The sequence below is a fragment of the Ambystoma mexicanum genome, chromosome 1p (genome assembly GCF_040938575.1).
Source record: "Ambystoma mexicanum isolate Mex_15411 chromosome 1p, UKY_AmexF1_1, whole genome shotgun sequence".
Lineage (NCBI taxonomy): Eukaryota > Metazoa > Chordata > Amphibia > Caudata > Ambystomatidae > Ambystoma > Ambystoma mexicanum.
The window spans coordinates 114,799,052-114,815,452 of NC_090921.1; the positions used below are offsets into that span (position 1 = coordinate 114,799,052).

General features: G+C 47.5%; 1 protein-coding gene across 4 annotated transcripts in view; it reads left to right on the forward strand.

The window, feature by feature from the left end:
* The window catches only part of FXR2 (FMR1 autosomal homolog 2), a 903,897-nt gene that overhangs the window by 611,976 nt on the left and 275,520 nt on the right, over positions 1 to 16,401 (forward strand). For all 4 annotated transcript variants that reach the window (XM_069644549.1, XM_069644565.1, XM_069644574.1 and 1 more), the window contains exon 9: positions 5,249 to 5,327. In XM_069644549.1, the coding sequence (XP_069500650.1) occupies positions 5,249 to 5,327 (79 nt within the window). The remainder of the gene's footprint in view (positions 1 to 5,248; positions 5,328 to 16,401) is intronic.

Below are 16,401 nucleotides of genomic sequence, written 5' to 3' on the forward strand. Positions count from 1 at the left end.
GTGGCCAAAAGAAGCCTACACACTTTTAGATGGGCGCAAGGCAGTCATGTTTTACCTTAGTCTAAACCACTGAGGAAAACAAACCAGTTTCTCGTTTCAGTGGTGGCTGGTAGTGAAGGGACTCTCGTCTCTAAATCAGCCATCTCAAGGTGGATTGTACAATGCATCACACTCTGTTACACTCTTGCTAAGCGAACTGAGCACATTCTACTCAGGGCACTGGGGCTTCCATAGCTTTCATTGCAAATGTTCCCCTAGAGTCCATTTGCAAAGCGTAAACCTGGAGTTCTGTACACACCTTTACAAAACACTATTGCCTAGACGCTCATTCTAGGTCTGATTCTCAGGTGGGACAAGCAGTAGTAAGACATCTTTTCACTACTGTTCCTTCTCACAATCCGCCTCCAACTCTGTGTACTGCTCGCTAGTCTATGCACAGCATATGATTCTAAGCAGATTAACAAACATCAGAAGACATGCATTACTCAGCATAATAGCATTTCTCATGGTTCTATCTGCTTAGATTCACATGCGTCCATCCTTCCTTCCCGCTCAGGTGGAAGGAATAGACTTCTTACTGCTTTCTCTTTTATGTATTCAATTCATGATAGCCATTAGGCTCCCTCATGGCAGAAAAAATACAATCTGAGGGACCTCGACACGTTTGGGATAGTGTTACAGGCACGCCCATGGCGACGTCCCCTTTCGATCCTCGAAAAAGACAAGATGCAATACTCTGCGGTTACCACTGGATTTCGGACCATATGCACAGCATGTGAATTGAAGCAGACACAACCATCAGAAATGATATTACGGTGAGTAATGCATGTCTTGCAGCACAGCAGTGCAGGGCTTTACTGCACAGTTTAACGGTCCAGGAGGATGCAACAAGCTTTTTTCCAGTTTCTTCATCAGGGTGTTCTTCCCAGTGGTTGACTCGGTCTTCAGTCCAAGATGCCTCGTCTTTTAATCAGGTTTTTCCTATTCATGCACAGCCCAGCTGTCACTTGGACAGCAGGTTAGCTGGCTGGCCGGCCAGCCAGCCAATCTGGACTGGGTGCATTCAGGTTCCCCTGAAGACTAAGGACAGGGGCGTTTTGGGCACCTCCCTCACTTCCTGCCCTTGCAGACACACTGGAGCCAGAGGCGGATTTCAGTACTGAAGCCCGCCAAAGGCAAACCGAACAAAGGGTCAAACCTGGTTTGGTGTGCAGAGTAAAATCCAAGAAAGACCTCACAAACAAGAAATGGCAGAAACCAAAGACAGGGGTCATTTTGACACAGTAGTCACCCATGGGTGCTATACTGCAGCTGAGGACAATGGTAGGAAAATTAAACCACTGCTACCAGCCATTTAAAGTTGTGAGGGTAGTATAAAAAATGTTACATGAGATAGGTAGGAAAAGGAGCTACTAAGTAACCCCCCAGCACTCCACATAAGATGGTGTGTGCTAGACCTACAAAGAGGAAAAGAAAGTCAATTTCACTTACCTTTTCTTGGGTGAACTACAAGAATAGTGAGAAATCTAAAGGATTTTTCTGTGACACTGCACTGAAGGTGTGCCTTGTCCCCATACAAAAAGTAGGAGCCTATGGAGTTTGGCAGACTCCAAAAACAGTAAAAACGCGATCCAAATCAAGTCATAACACACTCTCTCCAAGATGAAAATTAAAGGTCATAAAGTCCAGCAAAAGAGCTGGGGGTCGCTAAGGTTGAAGGGAGTTAGCAAAGAAATGAGAATTCTACCTAACAGCAACCACCACACTCAGTTATCAGGATTAGGCTGTACATCTGGGATACCAGTCAGCTGGTCCGGATTCACAAGTGCTAATTTGAATAACTGGAGCGCATGCTAATGCCATGAATGTAAACTACTCCAGGGTAGTATTCCCTGCCTACCCTTGACTTTTAAGGTGAAGGGCAGCTTAAAAAAAAGCAATTCCATAAAGTGAGACAGGGTCACCCTGCGCTCGTAGCCTTGGAGTTGACCAGTGCACACAAAACAGATGAGCAAAAGGAAAGTGAATCAAAAAGGTTTTACTTAACTTAAATCAGTACTGCAATGAAACAATTGCAAAATGTTTTGACTGTTATGTCTATGTCCATGGAGGGAAAGCTGCAAAATGGAATTGTTCCTAACAGCTGGTAATCTCTAAATATGCTTCTAACATAGGACAATTGGTGGTCTCCACTGGCCAGAGTCCCATAATGTCATCTGATTGGCCAACGTTTTTTGTATTCTTATACAAAGGGTTTCTCTCTAAATTGTGATCTGACGTGTTGTCGCAGGGTAAGAAAAATGTAATGTTAACAAAATCAAGATGCCCATGAATATGAATTTGGATTACACACAAGTTACTTTCTTCCTTGCACGGACAACCTTACTCCTCTATGCCTCATCATACTGCATGCTCAGTATCTCAAATTATCAACCAATCTTTGTGGATTTTAAGGGCATGCTCATTCGGCTGTAATCCAGCGGCAGTAGAACTGTTTCGGCTCTGCAAATACAAGAATTTATCTGTCAAGTTATGTTGGGGAAAATTCTAATTTCTGTGCTAATTCCCTTCTACCTTGGAGACCCCCAGCTCTTTTTCTGGACTTTAGCACTTTTAATTTTTATCCTGGAGTGAGACCTTTTTCTCACTCATGTATTTTTTATCTTATTTTAACTTTCTTTTGGTTTTTCAAGTCTCACAAAATCCATAGGCATCACCTTTTTGTATTGTGAAACACAGCACCTTCAGAGCAGTGTCACAGATAGGTCCTGTGGATATCTCTTAAGGTTTAAATACCTTCTCTTGGGTAAACTACTGTTCCCAAGAGTAGTAAATTGAAATTGACTTTACTTGCCAGTTTTTCCTATGTAGGTCCAGTACAAACCATCTTATATGGAAGTACTGGAGGGTTACTTAGCCCCTTTTCCTACTTACTCATGTAACTTTTTTTACCCTCACTACAGCTAATGGCTGGTGGCAGTGGTTTATTTTGCCTACCATTGTTTGTTTTTCACCACATGCTGAATCCTCAGCTGCAGTATTTCACCCATGGGTGCCCATTTTGTCAAAATGGTCCAAGTCTTCTTTTCTCGCCATTTCTTGCTTGTAAGGTCTTTTTTGGGTTTTACTCTGTGCGCCACAACAGGGTTGGTCCCTTAGTTCGTTTTGTCTTTGGCAGGCTTCAGTGCTGAAACCCGCCTCTGGCTCCAGCGTGTCTGGCAGGGCAGAAAACAAGGGAGGTTCCCGAAAGCCCTGTGCTTAGTCTCCTTGGTTACAGGAGTGCACCCAAAGGGATTGGATGGGTGGCCTTGGAGGACAGCCACCCTGCTGTGTGAGACAGCTAGGCTGCGAATGAATTGGAAAAACCTGCATAACTGGCAAGGTTTCTTGGACAGAAGGCAGTCGACCACTGGACGAAGGAACCGAAGAAAGAAACGAAGGGAAGCGTGCTGCACCCTCCTGGACTGTTGGTTTGCCTAGTGAAGCCCTGCTGCAGTGCTGAAGCTCCAATTTTCGTATCGACTAGAGAAACCCGGAACAGACAACTTCTTCCCTTGGGTTGGTGGGACCAACTGACCCCAAGATGAACTCCACTGGAACCCCCTCTCCCTTCTGGCTGTACTTCCTTGCTGCTGCTGGAACCGAGCGCCGGGCGGCAGGAACACCAGGAATGAGTGCATCCTCTTTAAGCCAGACCCAAGCTACAGGAAGATCCTGAGGACCCTCCCGAAACAGGACGACCCAAGCCTGAGCCACCTCAACGGAGTACTGGATCCCAGAAGCAATGGGAGCCCATAGTGGCCAAGAAAGGCAGTGGTGCTTTTGCTGGCAGCTGAAACCGCCAATTGCAGCTGATCTGAAGGTAAGCCCATTGCCGCCGACGACCTTCAAACTGCAGTGCAGGAGTCCTAGAGACGTCCTCCCTCTTGTCCCCACGACTGAGGCCCAGGAACACAGGAACTGCAGGACTGCAACCAGAACAGAAACCAGCTGGATCCTTTTCTTCAGACCTAAGGTACTGTCTTAACTAGGGTTACTTACCTCTTGTTCCTTGTAGCTTGCTTGCTCTCACTGAAGACTTGCAGTAGCTGCATTTTCCAGAGTTGCCTGCATCTTTGCTTTTCACAAGCCTCCCAACTTGTGGCACAACAGTGATTATTTCCTACAAACGTTCTAATTAACATTGTGCAAGACTTTTGTGCGATCTTCCAGAAGAGCCTCAGCTCCCTAGACTTTGTTCAATTGACATTGGCTGTCATGGCTCCCTGCAGACTCTTCTGACCATTTGTGTTTATCTGTCCCTCATATGTGGTACATAAGTTTTGCGTATTGCTGGGAAAGGTTTAACCTATGCTTCATTGCGGGATTGAAAAAGTACTCACCTGTACAGAGAAACTTGTTAACCTTTGTTTCCTTCCTTCATTTTTTCCTTTTTCCCAACCTCAGTATTGCATTGTCAAAGTGTGAGTGTGTGAGACGCACATCCCAAAAGGGTATCTACTTAACTGAAGGAGTGTATTTTTTAAGTGAATTTTATTGTTACATATTGCCCTCTTTAAAGAAGGCTTATTTTAAAACTGACTATTAAATTAACAATTATTTTAATAAGAAACCTTGGGTATAAGTGTTATTTGAATACTTGTCACTGTGAATCTGTTGCATTTCTACAGCTTGCATTGACCCCTCTTGATAGGACTGGCTGCTCAGTTACTCTACCAACCTGTGTAGTACTGACCAGTACCAAAGTTTGGGTTGCCTATTGCCAAAAGGACAAGGCTGGTGTAGTCTCCCAAAGGGATTCTGCATACAATCTTGCCTAACAAGATACGTTTACTTTATTCACACTTTTATAATGTGCACTACGTTCTGCAGATCGTTCTTTTAATTATTTCACACCTGGTGTCTACTTGGGATTCTCTGGAACAGAAAGGAACCTAGTTTCAGTGCCTGGGCTGGATGCAGGTCCACTGTAGATGCAAGCACTGTTTATGTTCTGGAAAACCTGGTTTGGGGAGCTTTTAGTCTCTCGGATGGTACTTTTGGTTGTATTCAGGTTTTGCAAGTTTTTACTATACATTTTATTTCCTTTTGCCATTCCTGAGGTGCAAAGCATGTAATCCAATGAGCAGTGGGAATCCAGCCTAAGGAGGAAAATTATGGCCTTTGCCATCACATGGTGGCTGAGTAACTTGATTGTATGCATGTGGACTGTGTACTGACTGCTTTTCTAATTTTATCATACTTGCAGAGCCCTGAAGCTGTGAAGCAGGCGCGGGGTTACCTGGAGTTTTCTGAAGATTCTACCTCTGTACCACGCAATCTGGTTGGTAAGTGGCACTGCAAAGATTGTGTGATGTAGTGGGTGTGATGGTAATTTTATTCCATGTATTATAAATTGCAAAATAGATTGACTTCATGAGTTATTTGATTTGATAGGAAAGGACTATGCAACATTGGTGTGCACTATTTTTCTCTTTCAAGGGCATCTTTTGTTCTAGTATTTGAAGGGATGCTGCCTTTATGAATTTCTGCCATTACAAAAAAAAGCTAGAAGCTGAGCCTACCCTAGACCGTTCTTGTGATAATAAAGTACTATATTTTCTTTGCCATGCTAACTAAATTCATATGTTGTTGACTTTGATGAAATAACTATCTTTTATGCTGTATTTTGTATAAACCGACCTCTTAAGGTTACATATGTCTTTCACTAGGCTACCTGAATCTTCATGTTTTATTAGGAGATGCAACTGTTTCAAAGACAAATCCTCAGTTTCTGTGGAAAAAATAATTCCCATAGTCTGTTTTTTGAGCAATGTGCAATTTCCTCACCAGCCATTCCTGTTAAAGCCTGGTTTCCCAGATCCTGCTTTGGCACTGGAGTATCACATTGCAGGGCTTGCTTAGCCCATGTCACTTTTAGTTGCAGTGTGTACACCCTCAAAAGCGCTGCCCTCCTGTCACCAACACCCTCTTCTCACGCAGTTGACAGCCCTGCACACTCTGGTCTTCCATCTACCCCACTTGCTGGGATTCCATTAGTCTGCCTCCTCTCCCGTGTCCTCATCCTGCACCCTGTTCTACCATCCTTTCCCCCACTTGGATCTCCCACCCGCTTCTTACCTTGTTGGCCCACCACCACCACCGGATCTCCCTGCCACATCTAGTTCTCCTGTGAATGTGCTAATCCTGGCAGGCCAACGTTTGTTAAAAGGGGCCTGTCCAGTAAATATTTTCAATACAATTAGGCAGTACCTATTTTCTTTTTTCTCTTCAGTGAACATATTTAGTTTTGGCTGAAATATGTCGGTTGTCAAAGTAATACTGAGTGTAATTTTTGCATTTTGTATACGGATTAATGACTTTGACTAGCTGCTTCCATCCTGTTGAGTGAATAGAATCTGCTCATGCCCAACACTAATATCTCGGTGTCGGGCACACACTGATCGGATGTGTTAGGGAGATTTTGCAGAAATGTGCTAATTGCCTTCTACCTTATAGACCCCCAGCACTTTTTACACAACTTTTTTCTATGATTTGGACGAAGTGTTTCTTTTGACTTTGAAGTCTGACAAACTCCATGGGCATCACCTGTGCATTGTGACACATGTCAGCTTCAGTGCAGTGACACAGGGAAGTCTTAGAATTCCCAAAGGTTTAAATGCCTTCTCTTGGTGAAACTGTTTCCAAGAGCAGTGAAGTGTAATTGACTTTACTTACATTTTGTACCTTTCTGGACCATCACACACACTTACAATAGGGTGCTGGAGGAGTTGCATAATATCCCTTTTGTCTAGTTTCTCATGTAACATTGTTACCCTTTCTACAATTAATGGCTGATGGCAGTGGTTTACTTTTTCCTACAATTGTGTGTTTTTACTGTGGGCTGCAATTGCAGATGCAGTAAGACACCCATGGGTGCCCATTTCGTCAAAATGGCCCTGGTCGTCTTTTTCGCCATTTCTTGTTGGAAAGGTCCTTTTGGATTTACTCTGCACGCCAAACCAGGTTTGGGCCCATTTGTTCGTTTGGTCTTTGGCGGAATACACTGTTGAAGCCCACATCTGGCTCCAGCTAGCCTGACAGGGCAGGAAGGGGGGGAAGAGGGGGGTTCAAGAAAGCCCCTGCTTTGTGAGTGACAGCTAGGCTGGAATGAATGGGAGGAACCTGCATAAAAGGCGAAGCTTTTTGGGTTGGAAGGCAGAGTCGACCACTGGACGAAGAAATCCGAAAAAGAACTTGGAAGAGACGCTTGCTACAACTCCTGGACCGTTGGTTTTCCCGGTGTAGCACTGCTGCATTGCTGAAGCTCACAATTCACCTCGACTAGAGAAGCCCTGCAAGGAAGACTTCTCCTTTTGAGTTGGTGGGACCAATCAACTCCAAATTAAGTCCATCTGGACATCCTCTCGAAGCTGGTTGTATTTCTACTGCTGCTGCTGGAACTGAAGTGCCAAGGCGAGGACCACCAGATAATGTGCGTTGCTTTTAAGTCGGACCGGAGTGCTAGAAAGATCCTCTGGAAGCCCTGATGCAGGACTGCCCAAGCCTGAACCACCTCAAGAGTGCTGGGCCTCAGAAGCAAGGAAAGTCTGAAGTCGGATCCGAGAACTGCGGTGTTGCTATTTGCTGTCAGACACGAGGCGCTGAAACACTGAAGGACCGCTGAATTGAAGTTTGCCCATTGCTGCTGCTGACCTTCGCATTGCAGAGCATGAGTCCCCAGACTTCCTCCCTCTTGTCCCCATCACTGAGGCCCAGGAATAGGATCTGCAGAGCTGCACAGGAACAGAAGCCAGCTGGAACCATTTCTTCTAACCAGAAGTACTGTACAGTCTAAGAGAACTTGCCTCTTGTTGTGTACCCTTACTTGCTCTCAGTTGAGACCTGTCTTGGTTACCTTGCAGAGTTTCTAAAGCTATGCCCCTCATAAGCCTCCCAGCTTGTGGCCCTTCAAGTGTTCTATTTTCTACAAACATTTTACCTACCTGCAAAGAAGATCAGCTCCCCTTAACATTGTGCAATTAACATTGGCTGTCCCAGCTCCCTGAGTGACTCTTCTTACCTCTGACTCTGTGCTTTATCTTTTCCCTAGGAAAGGTTTAATTTACCGAACATTGGAAGATTTCCAAAGTACTTACCTGTTCATGACTTGTTAACCTTTGTTTTATTCCTCTATTTTATCTTTTGCACCAATCTCAGTATTGCTCTAAATGTACCAGTGATAAATCAATGTCCAGTGTCCTAGCTTTTTGTCACCTGAGGCTGTAGGAAGTGTCTTGTGTGCCGTCCCCAATGGGTATCATCTGATTTAGAGAAACTAAGAGTGTTTTTAAGTGTATTATAAGTGTAACATATGTTTAGAAGGGATTGTGTCCTCCGACGTATTAATCTATGACAGTAATCACTGCAGCTGTGCTGAAGTGATTACTGTCATAGATGTGGAATACGTCGAGGAACATCCCATCGAAAGAACGTTACCAGGTAAGAAAGTAACTTGTTCATTGCTCCCTTCTGAAGAAGGCTTATACAACTGACTGTGCAATAAATAATTGTTTTATCATGAAACTTTGAGTGTAAGTGTTTATTTGAATAACTGTACTGTGAAACTGTCACATTACTGCTCACATTGACCCTGCTTGAGATGAGCCTGGCTGCTCATCCAAACTACCAACCTGTGTAGTTCAGCCTTATACCAGTGGTTGGGTCCCTGTTGCCAGGAGGTTCAGGTTATTGTAGTGCACCCAAAGGGTACTGCATGCAATCTTGCCTAACAGTGCAGAATGGGACAAACTATAATCCAAAATGGGGAGGACACTGTGGACCAAGATAACGTAAGCAGGGCGAGTGGAATGTGAATAGAATGGATGAAATAGGTTTGTACATGGATAACAATGTTTCTGGTGCTTGTTATTCTGCTTAGAATCACATGCTGTGCATATAGTCCGACATCTAGTGATAATTGCAGAGTATTGCAACTTTCTTTCGAAGATTGAAAGGGCACGTCGATATTGGCGTGACTAACACTATCCCTAACGTGACGTGTAGTGTACCCGAAATCCCTCATGCGTCAAGGCCCAATTACTAGTTGCCTTATGCGGAGCTCGAAAGAGTTGATATTGCTCATTACTGAATTCTAAGTCCCACGACCGATTATCGTCTAGTCTATGCTACATTTCGACAACTACATCGTGGACTCCTACGCCGAAGACATCCACCACTGCGCAGTGGCTGGTGCATTGATCGACGTCTGTCGACCGCTTGGCCTCAGCCCTCCGGCAGGCCCTTTCAGTAGGGGGACTGGGGCCCTGGGTTGATTCTTTTTGAGAATGCATTTCATTTTCCCTTCTCTTTCCCTCTGGTCTGTCTGCCATCTACCTCTTCTATGTAGAGGATAACCTTTAGTTTTTGTCCGTCGTGCAACAGAAAATTCCCCTGGAAAGTCGCACATTGCCGATGCAGTAGTGTACCTCGTGATCACGACAAGCGTTCTTGTAAGTCCTGCAAACTCTTTTGTCCCAAGACGTTAAAGGCTAGGCGGTCAAAGTGGTGTGCGTCCTGCGCAATGCAGGCCGAAAGTTGTTCCTGTTAGGGAGAATACTCTGAAATTTGCTCATTCGCTCCACCTTAGAGACCCCCCAGCAACTTTGCTGGATTTTGAGGACTTGATTTTTTTTTTTTAACCTGGCGAGAGTGAGACCCTTTTTCCCACTCATGTATTTTTTTTTATTTAACATGTTTATATTGATTTTTTTTAACAAATAAACATTTAACATCACTGTTGCATCGATTGAAAATCTCGTATAACCCCTCTTCCCTCTCATCCCAACTTTCCAAGACCACAAATGTTCCATAGCGATACTTCATGATCAGGTTGCCATAAGCGCTATCATCGGAGGCAACAGCAGGTGCTAGTGGGTGAAACAATGACACCGTGAGCGCCATCTATTGTGGGAAGTCCTCGCTGATGTCGACTGTTCTTTCTGCACATTTTCCCAATCTCCAGTTTCGGCTGCTGTCCATTTGCAGAGATCGTCCCACCATTGTGCTACGCTGGGGATTTTGAGAGACTTCCACACCATGGCTATGCGTTGTTTTGCTAAGATATATATCAAATCTTTGAGTCTACACAGGGGCCTATTCTTCTTGTTTCTTTTGTATCTGCCTAGGATGCACGATCCGGGTGACACTACGTCCAAAGTAATGTCAGAGTTGGCGACCTTTGCTGCTATCTGTGTCCAAAAGGATCGTATGACTTGGCACTCCCAGAACATATGGGTCATTCTCGCATGGGGCTCATTGCATTTAGGGCACCCCGCAGGCCTAGCTCCTTTGAATTTGGCAATAATTGCAGGTGTGAGGTACCCCCTGTTGGTGATATAGAACTGTATTAGTTGCAGCCGGCCGTTCCTGGACACTTTCTTATGGTAGTGAGCTATTGATTCCCATTCTTTATCTTCGAATTGCTGGCCGAGCTCCCTTTCCCATTTCGACTTGCATTTGAGATCGTGCCTGGTTACGCTATCTAGAAGCGTTTCGTAGAGTCTCAAAATTTCGTGTCCGCCCTCGGCTGTGCTGAACATGTTTTCGATGGTATCAAGTCCAGTTTCAGGGTCCTCCACTTCAGGCCATCTGTTAGCTAGCTTCTTTGTCACTGCTCCGTGGAGTAGGAACTGCCCTACCGGCAATCCAGTGTTTTCGTGCAGCTCCGAGAATGTCAAAACGATCTGGTCATTCACAAGGTTTCGGAGGGTAGCGACCCCCATGGTTCCCAAGTGCTTCTTATCTCCTTCAGGCCTCCCGGTTTACTTGCCATGATTGCTGCGATCGGTATTTGGGGTGAGTATGGGTCACTAAACCCTGTGATCTTGCAGGCTCTTTTCCAGATCTGGATTCCCAGCTTCATTAAGTGAGGAGCATGCTGGTTCACTCCTTCTGGGGCCCAAAATAGGTTCCTGAGTAGCATGTGGGGAATGGCTGGTTGTAGAAGGCGGGTGTCTGTGGTGGCCTCGTCCGCCATCCCTTGAATCACATGCTTCAGTTGGCCTGCTAAGTAGTATAGCTCAAAGTTGGGGATATTTAGACCACCTTTGTAGTAGGGTCTTTGCATCACCTCCAGTGCCACTCTGTGTCACCCATCTTGCCACAAGAATCTCCTGCACAGTTTATTCAGGTCCTTAAAGAACCACTGGGGGATGTTGTAGGGGACATTGGTGAAATGATGAAGGAGGCGGGGCAAAGCCGCCATCTTAAGGAGCCCCGCCCTACCTGCGACGGAAAGCGGGAGTTTGCTCCAGAAGTTCATAGACTTTTCCAGGTTATCTCTGGCTCTCGCTGTGTTGAGTGTGTGCTCTGTTTTGGGGTCTCGATGTATGTTTATCCCTAGGTACTTGAAGGAGGTAGTCTCGCATCTAAAGGCCATGGCTGGGAGCTTCTATGCACTGGTTTCGCCTAGCGATGCAAGGGGGAAGAGACCAGATTTATCATGGTTAATTAATATTCCTGTGTATCTGCTAAACCCGTCGAGTGTTTGCAATATGTAGGGCAATAAGTGTTCAGGATTGTTTAAGTAGAGGAGTGTGTCATCTGCATACATGGAGACCAGGTGGGTCACTCAGTCTATCGTAATGCCCCCATCCCCATATTCCTGCCTCAAGTATGCCGCCGCTGGTTCTATTGCAATAATGTACAGCATGGGGGAGAGATGGCATCCCTGACGGGTGCCCCTGTAGAGTCTCAATTTTTCTGAGTGTGTGTTTGTGCGCACCCTGGCCGTGGGGTCGGTGTAAATGAGTTTAGTCCATTTTAGGAATGCCGGTCCTATCCCCATCTTAGCCATGGTGGCGTGTAGCCATTTCCATCGGACTGAGTCAAATGCTTTGGTGGCATCCTGGGACGCCACCACACATTTCCCAGGCTTGCCATTGGTGCTGAATATAATGTGATGTAAAATTTGCGTATGTTTTCTGTTATGGTTCGGCCGGGTACATAGCCCGTCTAGTCCTGGTGTATCAACAGGGGGATCGCTCTGCGCAGTCTCCTCGCTAGTAGGGCCGTCAAGATCTTGTTATCTACGTTGAGCATGGATAGGGGTCTATACAAGCCGCACTCTCCACTGTCTTTGCCCGGTTTCAGCAGTGGAATAATCACAGCTTCGCTCATGGTGTCTGGGAGGGTGCCTCTTTGGTATGCCTCGTTGAACACCTGGGCCAGGAGCGGGGCCATCGTTTCCTGGAACATTTTGTAAAACTCCCCAGGGAGCCCGTCAGTTCCTGGAGCCTTCCCAGAGGGAAGGGATCTAAAGGTAGCCAAAACCTCCTCAGGGGTGATGGGTTCGTCTAGGGCCTCGGCTAATTGATCGTCAAGTTTGAGCAGCCTTATGATGTCTAAGACATCCTCTATTTCGATATCTGTAGCGGACTGGGGTTTGGTGTACAGGGCTTGGTAAAACCCGGCGAAAGCTTAATTTATTTCAGCATGTGTATGAACCAGTGCGCCGTCCGGGTTATGGACTTGACAAATGGGCGTCCTGGGGGCCTCCCTTTTGTAGAGCCATGCTAATAGTTTACTGGCTTATCACCTAGGGCGCGACTACGTTCAAATGCTTAGTGTAACTAAGTTTCCCTAGTTTTCCCCAGAGCTCCAGGCAGACCTGCTTGAGCTCTTATTCTCTGGACATGGGCGGGTTTGGCTGAGGCTTTGGCTTCCTCTGCCTTGAGCTCGCTTTCGTTGCGTGTTAGTGAGGTAAGTATGGACTTCTGGGCGCCCCCAATTGCAGCGATCATCTCTCCTCTTAGAACTACTTTGTACGCCTCCCAGGCAGTGCTGATATGCTGCACGCTGTTCCTATTTAATTGCCAGTAGTCTAGAGTGCGTACTCTAATCTGCTCGGTAAAAGCCTTATCCAGCAAGGCTTCAGCCCTGAGCCTCCAGGTGGGCACAGGGGGTCTTGGTGCAAACACTGACCACGTGGTAATCAATGGGGAGTGGTCTGACAGCACTCTAGCCAGGTATTGTGTGTCCCCAAACATGGCTAGGCGTTCTTCGCTTACATGGATGTAATCGATTCTGGTGTGGACAGCTTGTGGGGCCGAGTAGTGGGAATACTCTCGTTTCTCTGGGTGGCATTCTCTCCACAGGTCTCTGAGCGCAAATTGTTGTCAGTGTGTTCATAATTTTGGCAGGTGGGGCCGGGTGGGTGTGCTTTTTATCTGATCTGCCTACAAGGGGATTCAGGGTACAGTTGTGGTCTCCACCCCATATGAAGGTACAATCTCTGAATGGGCTAAGGCGCTTAAATAGGGAGCGGAAGAAGACGGGGGCATCGTGGTTGGGTGCGTAGGTGCTAACTAAGCAGAGTTCCTTGCCCTGGATGCTGCCATGCACTAGAGCCATTCTGCCTTCGTTGTCTGTTTTTGTGTTCAGCAGCCTCACGGTGATGGTAGGGGCTATCCAGATCAGGACACCTCTTGCATACGTGAGTATGTGGATCCTATCAGTGTCCTCCTCCAGATTTTGGATAATGCAGCTAACTTTTGCACGTCCAGATGCGTTTCCTGCAGAAGGGCGATTCCAACCTTATTGCGCTTTAAGAATGCGTAGATTCGGCGCTGCTTGACACAGCTATTCATTCCTCGGACATTCCAAGTGAAGATTCTAATTGTCTGCCATGAGTCTGGGTTAGTTCAATTTGCGTGGGTGGTGCTCTTGGCGCTTTCTCTCGTGGCTCTGGCAGCCTCCAATGTTCTGAATGGTCTCGGTATACTTGAACAACCCCAAACGTGGATTTATATTCCCAGGTCCCCCCCTAACATTAAACTTCCCTGTAACATAACAAGTCCAGCATTTTGCTTGTACTGTGTGTGCAGGTACTTTAGTTCCGAGTAGGTGTTACGCTTGCCGTGGTTTGCGGTCCCTTATGTCGAGGTCCGGGTGTTGCTGTTTATCCATCCACTCAGTGACTTCTGCAGTGGTATCGAACAGGTGCGCTTTGTTGTCCTGCAATACTTTGTCTAGCGGGGTACAGGAGCATGTAGCGCAGGCCTGCTTTCTTCAGTCTTGCTTTCGTTTGTATTGATTGGGCTCTTCTCATTTGGACTTGGAAGGTGTAGTCTGGGTATATAGCTATCTTCGCCGCGTCTCTCTCTATGCAGCCTCCCGATCTCGAAAAGGCCAAGATAGTCTCTCTGTCCCTGTAGTTAAGCACCCTTGCAATCACAGGCCTAGGAGGCGTCCCCGGAGGCAGTCTTTTGGTGAGCGAGTGGTGTGCTCTTTCGATGGTGAAACCCTGCGTTAGCTTCCCGGGCCCAATTTCTTGCAATAAGATGTTCTCAATATAGTTTGTGGGGTCGCTTCCTTCAGTGCCCTCTGGCAGGCCAATGACTCTTCTGTTGTTGCGACGAGCCCTCCCTTCGGCTTCGTCAGCTCTGTCCTCCACGTTTTTCACCTTTTGAGTTGATGCGTCCAAGTCCCTCAGGATTTGGGTTTTGGTCTGTGTTCTCCCGGACCTGGGTCTCAAGGGCCTCTGTTCTGCCTGTTATGGAGCGGACATCTTGTCTGAGCAAGTTCAGATCAATGGCCACAGCATCAATTTTACTTAACATAGTTTTTTGCAGGGTCAAGATGGCTTCCATCAGCTGTGAGTTTGCTGGTTCTGCTGGCTTCCCTGGGGGTTCCCCCTGAGTCGGCGTGGAGCCAGAGGGGCAGGCTACTGCTTTGGTCGCTCCGCTCGCTGCATAAGTGTCCATTGTGGTCTGCTTTTAGCGTTTTTGACGGGCATAACTTTACGGTCAAGGGATCCGGAGGAGGCGAGATGGCTGACCTGGGCCCCTGTGGTGCCACACTCTGTCAGTGCCTCACGCTACTGTGCCGGTGGCATCCGATTTTGGGGGGGCGCCTCCGGACCATCCCTGTATAGTATTATGGCAAAGCCCAGGGGGGGCTATGCAGCAGATATGGGGCCTGCCCCTAGATGCAATGGAGAGGGTCCAGGGGAGTGTACAAACAGGTCTAGGTAGTGCAGAATGCACGCTGTTGCTGGAGGGTATCCGTCCCTTCAGCTGGTCCGGCGTGGTCCACCAGGGTGTTGTTGGGGTCTAGCCTCTGGGCCAGCTGTGTTGGGGCTCCACGGGGTCCCGGTGCGAGGTCGGACCACAGTTTGGGCCGGCCTCGCTTGTTGTAGCCGGGGGTGGGGTGTGCACGCGGCGGTGATGATTCACCTCCGTGTCCCCCCCCCGCCCGCTCCTCACCTGGCGCTTCCTTGGGTCGTCTGGGCCACTCAATCACTTGATGCCCGCCTTCGCCGCGCGGGAGGCGGAACGCCACCCGCCGTGGCCGAGCGTTTCTGCGGGCGGTGTGGTCCTCTCACGCCGGGCCCGCCCGCGCTCCCAGGCCAGCCCCCCGGGCACAGACTCCTCACAGGGGCCACAGAGGAGCGCGCACAGCTCTCCAGGGCTTCCAGGGTCCGGTCCGGTGGCAGCCGAACTCATGCGCATGCTGCTCGTCCTGCGCTCCGGTGCCCGCGCAGGGCGCCCACTTGCCTGCGGAGTCTGCGTGCTCACGTAGTGCGGATCGCAGGTTCAGTGCACGGCCTGCCGTGCCTCGATAACCCAAATCTCGGCCGGCGCCATTTTCACGCTTCTGGCCGCGGTCCTCTCAATCTCTCCTTAATGTCTCCCTGCCGGGGAGGGTCTCTGCGGCCAGAGTTTCTTGCAGACTCTCCAGACCTCGATCAGCTACAGTAGTGGAAGTTAGTAACTGCTTTTTCGCCCGGGAACAGTTAGGATTCAGCAGGATGATAGCCGCATCAGACTGAGCTCACTGAAAGGCGACTTGCTTACATGACGGTTAGCCACGCCCCCCCATGTATTTTAATGTGATTTTTTTTTTTTTTACCCGTTTCTTTTGGTTATAGAGCCTGACAAACTCCATAAGCATCATCCTTTACATTGTGTCACACAGCACCTTCAGTGCAGTGGCACAGGGATGTCTTCCAGATTCACCAAAGGTTTAAATACCTCTACTGGGATAAAATAATGCTTCCCAGAGCAGTAAAGTGAAATTTACTTTACTCACATCTTACAATAGGGTGTTGGAGGGGTTACTTAGTATTCCCTTTGTCTAGCTTCTCATGTAACATTTTTGTTACCCTTTCCTCGAATGGCTGGTGGCAGTGGTTTACTTTTAACTACCGTGGTGTGCATTTACACCGGGCTGCGTTCGCAGCTGCAATAAATCACCTAAGGGTGCTATTTCTGTCAAAATGGCCCTGGTCTTCTTTTTTCGCCATTTCTTTGTGGAAAGGTCCGTGAGATTTACTCTGCGCGCCAAACAAGTTTTGATGCCTTTGTTCGGTTTGCCTTTGGCTGGATTCACGATTGAAGCCTGCCTCTGGCTCCAGGGTGT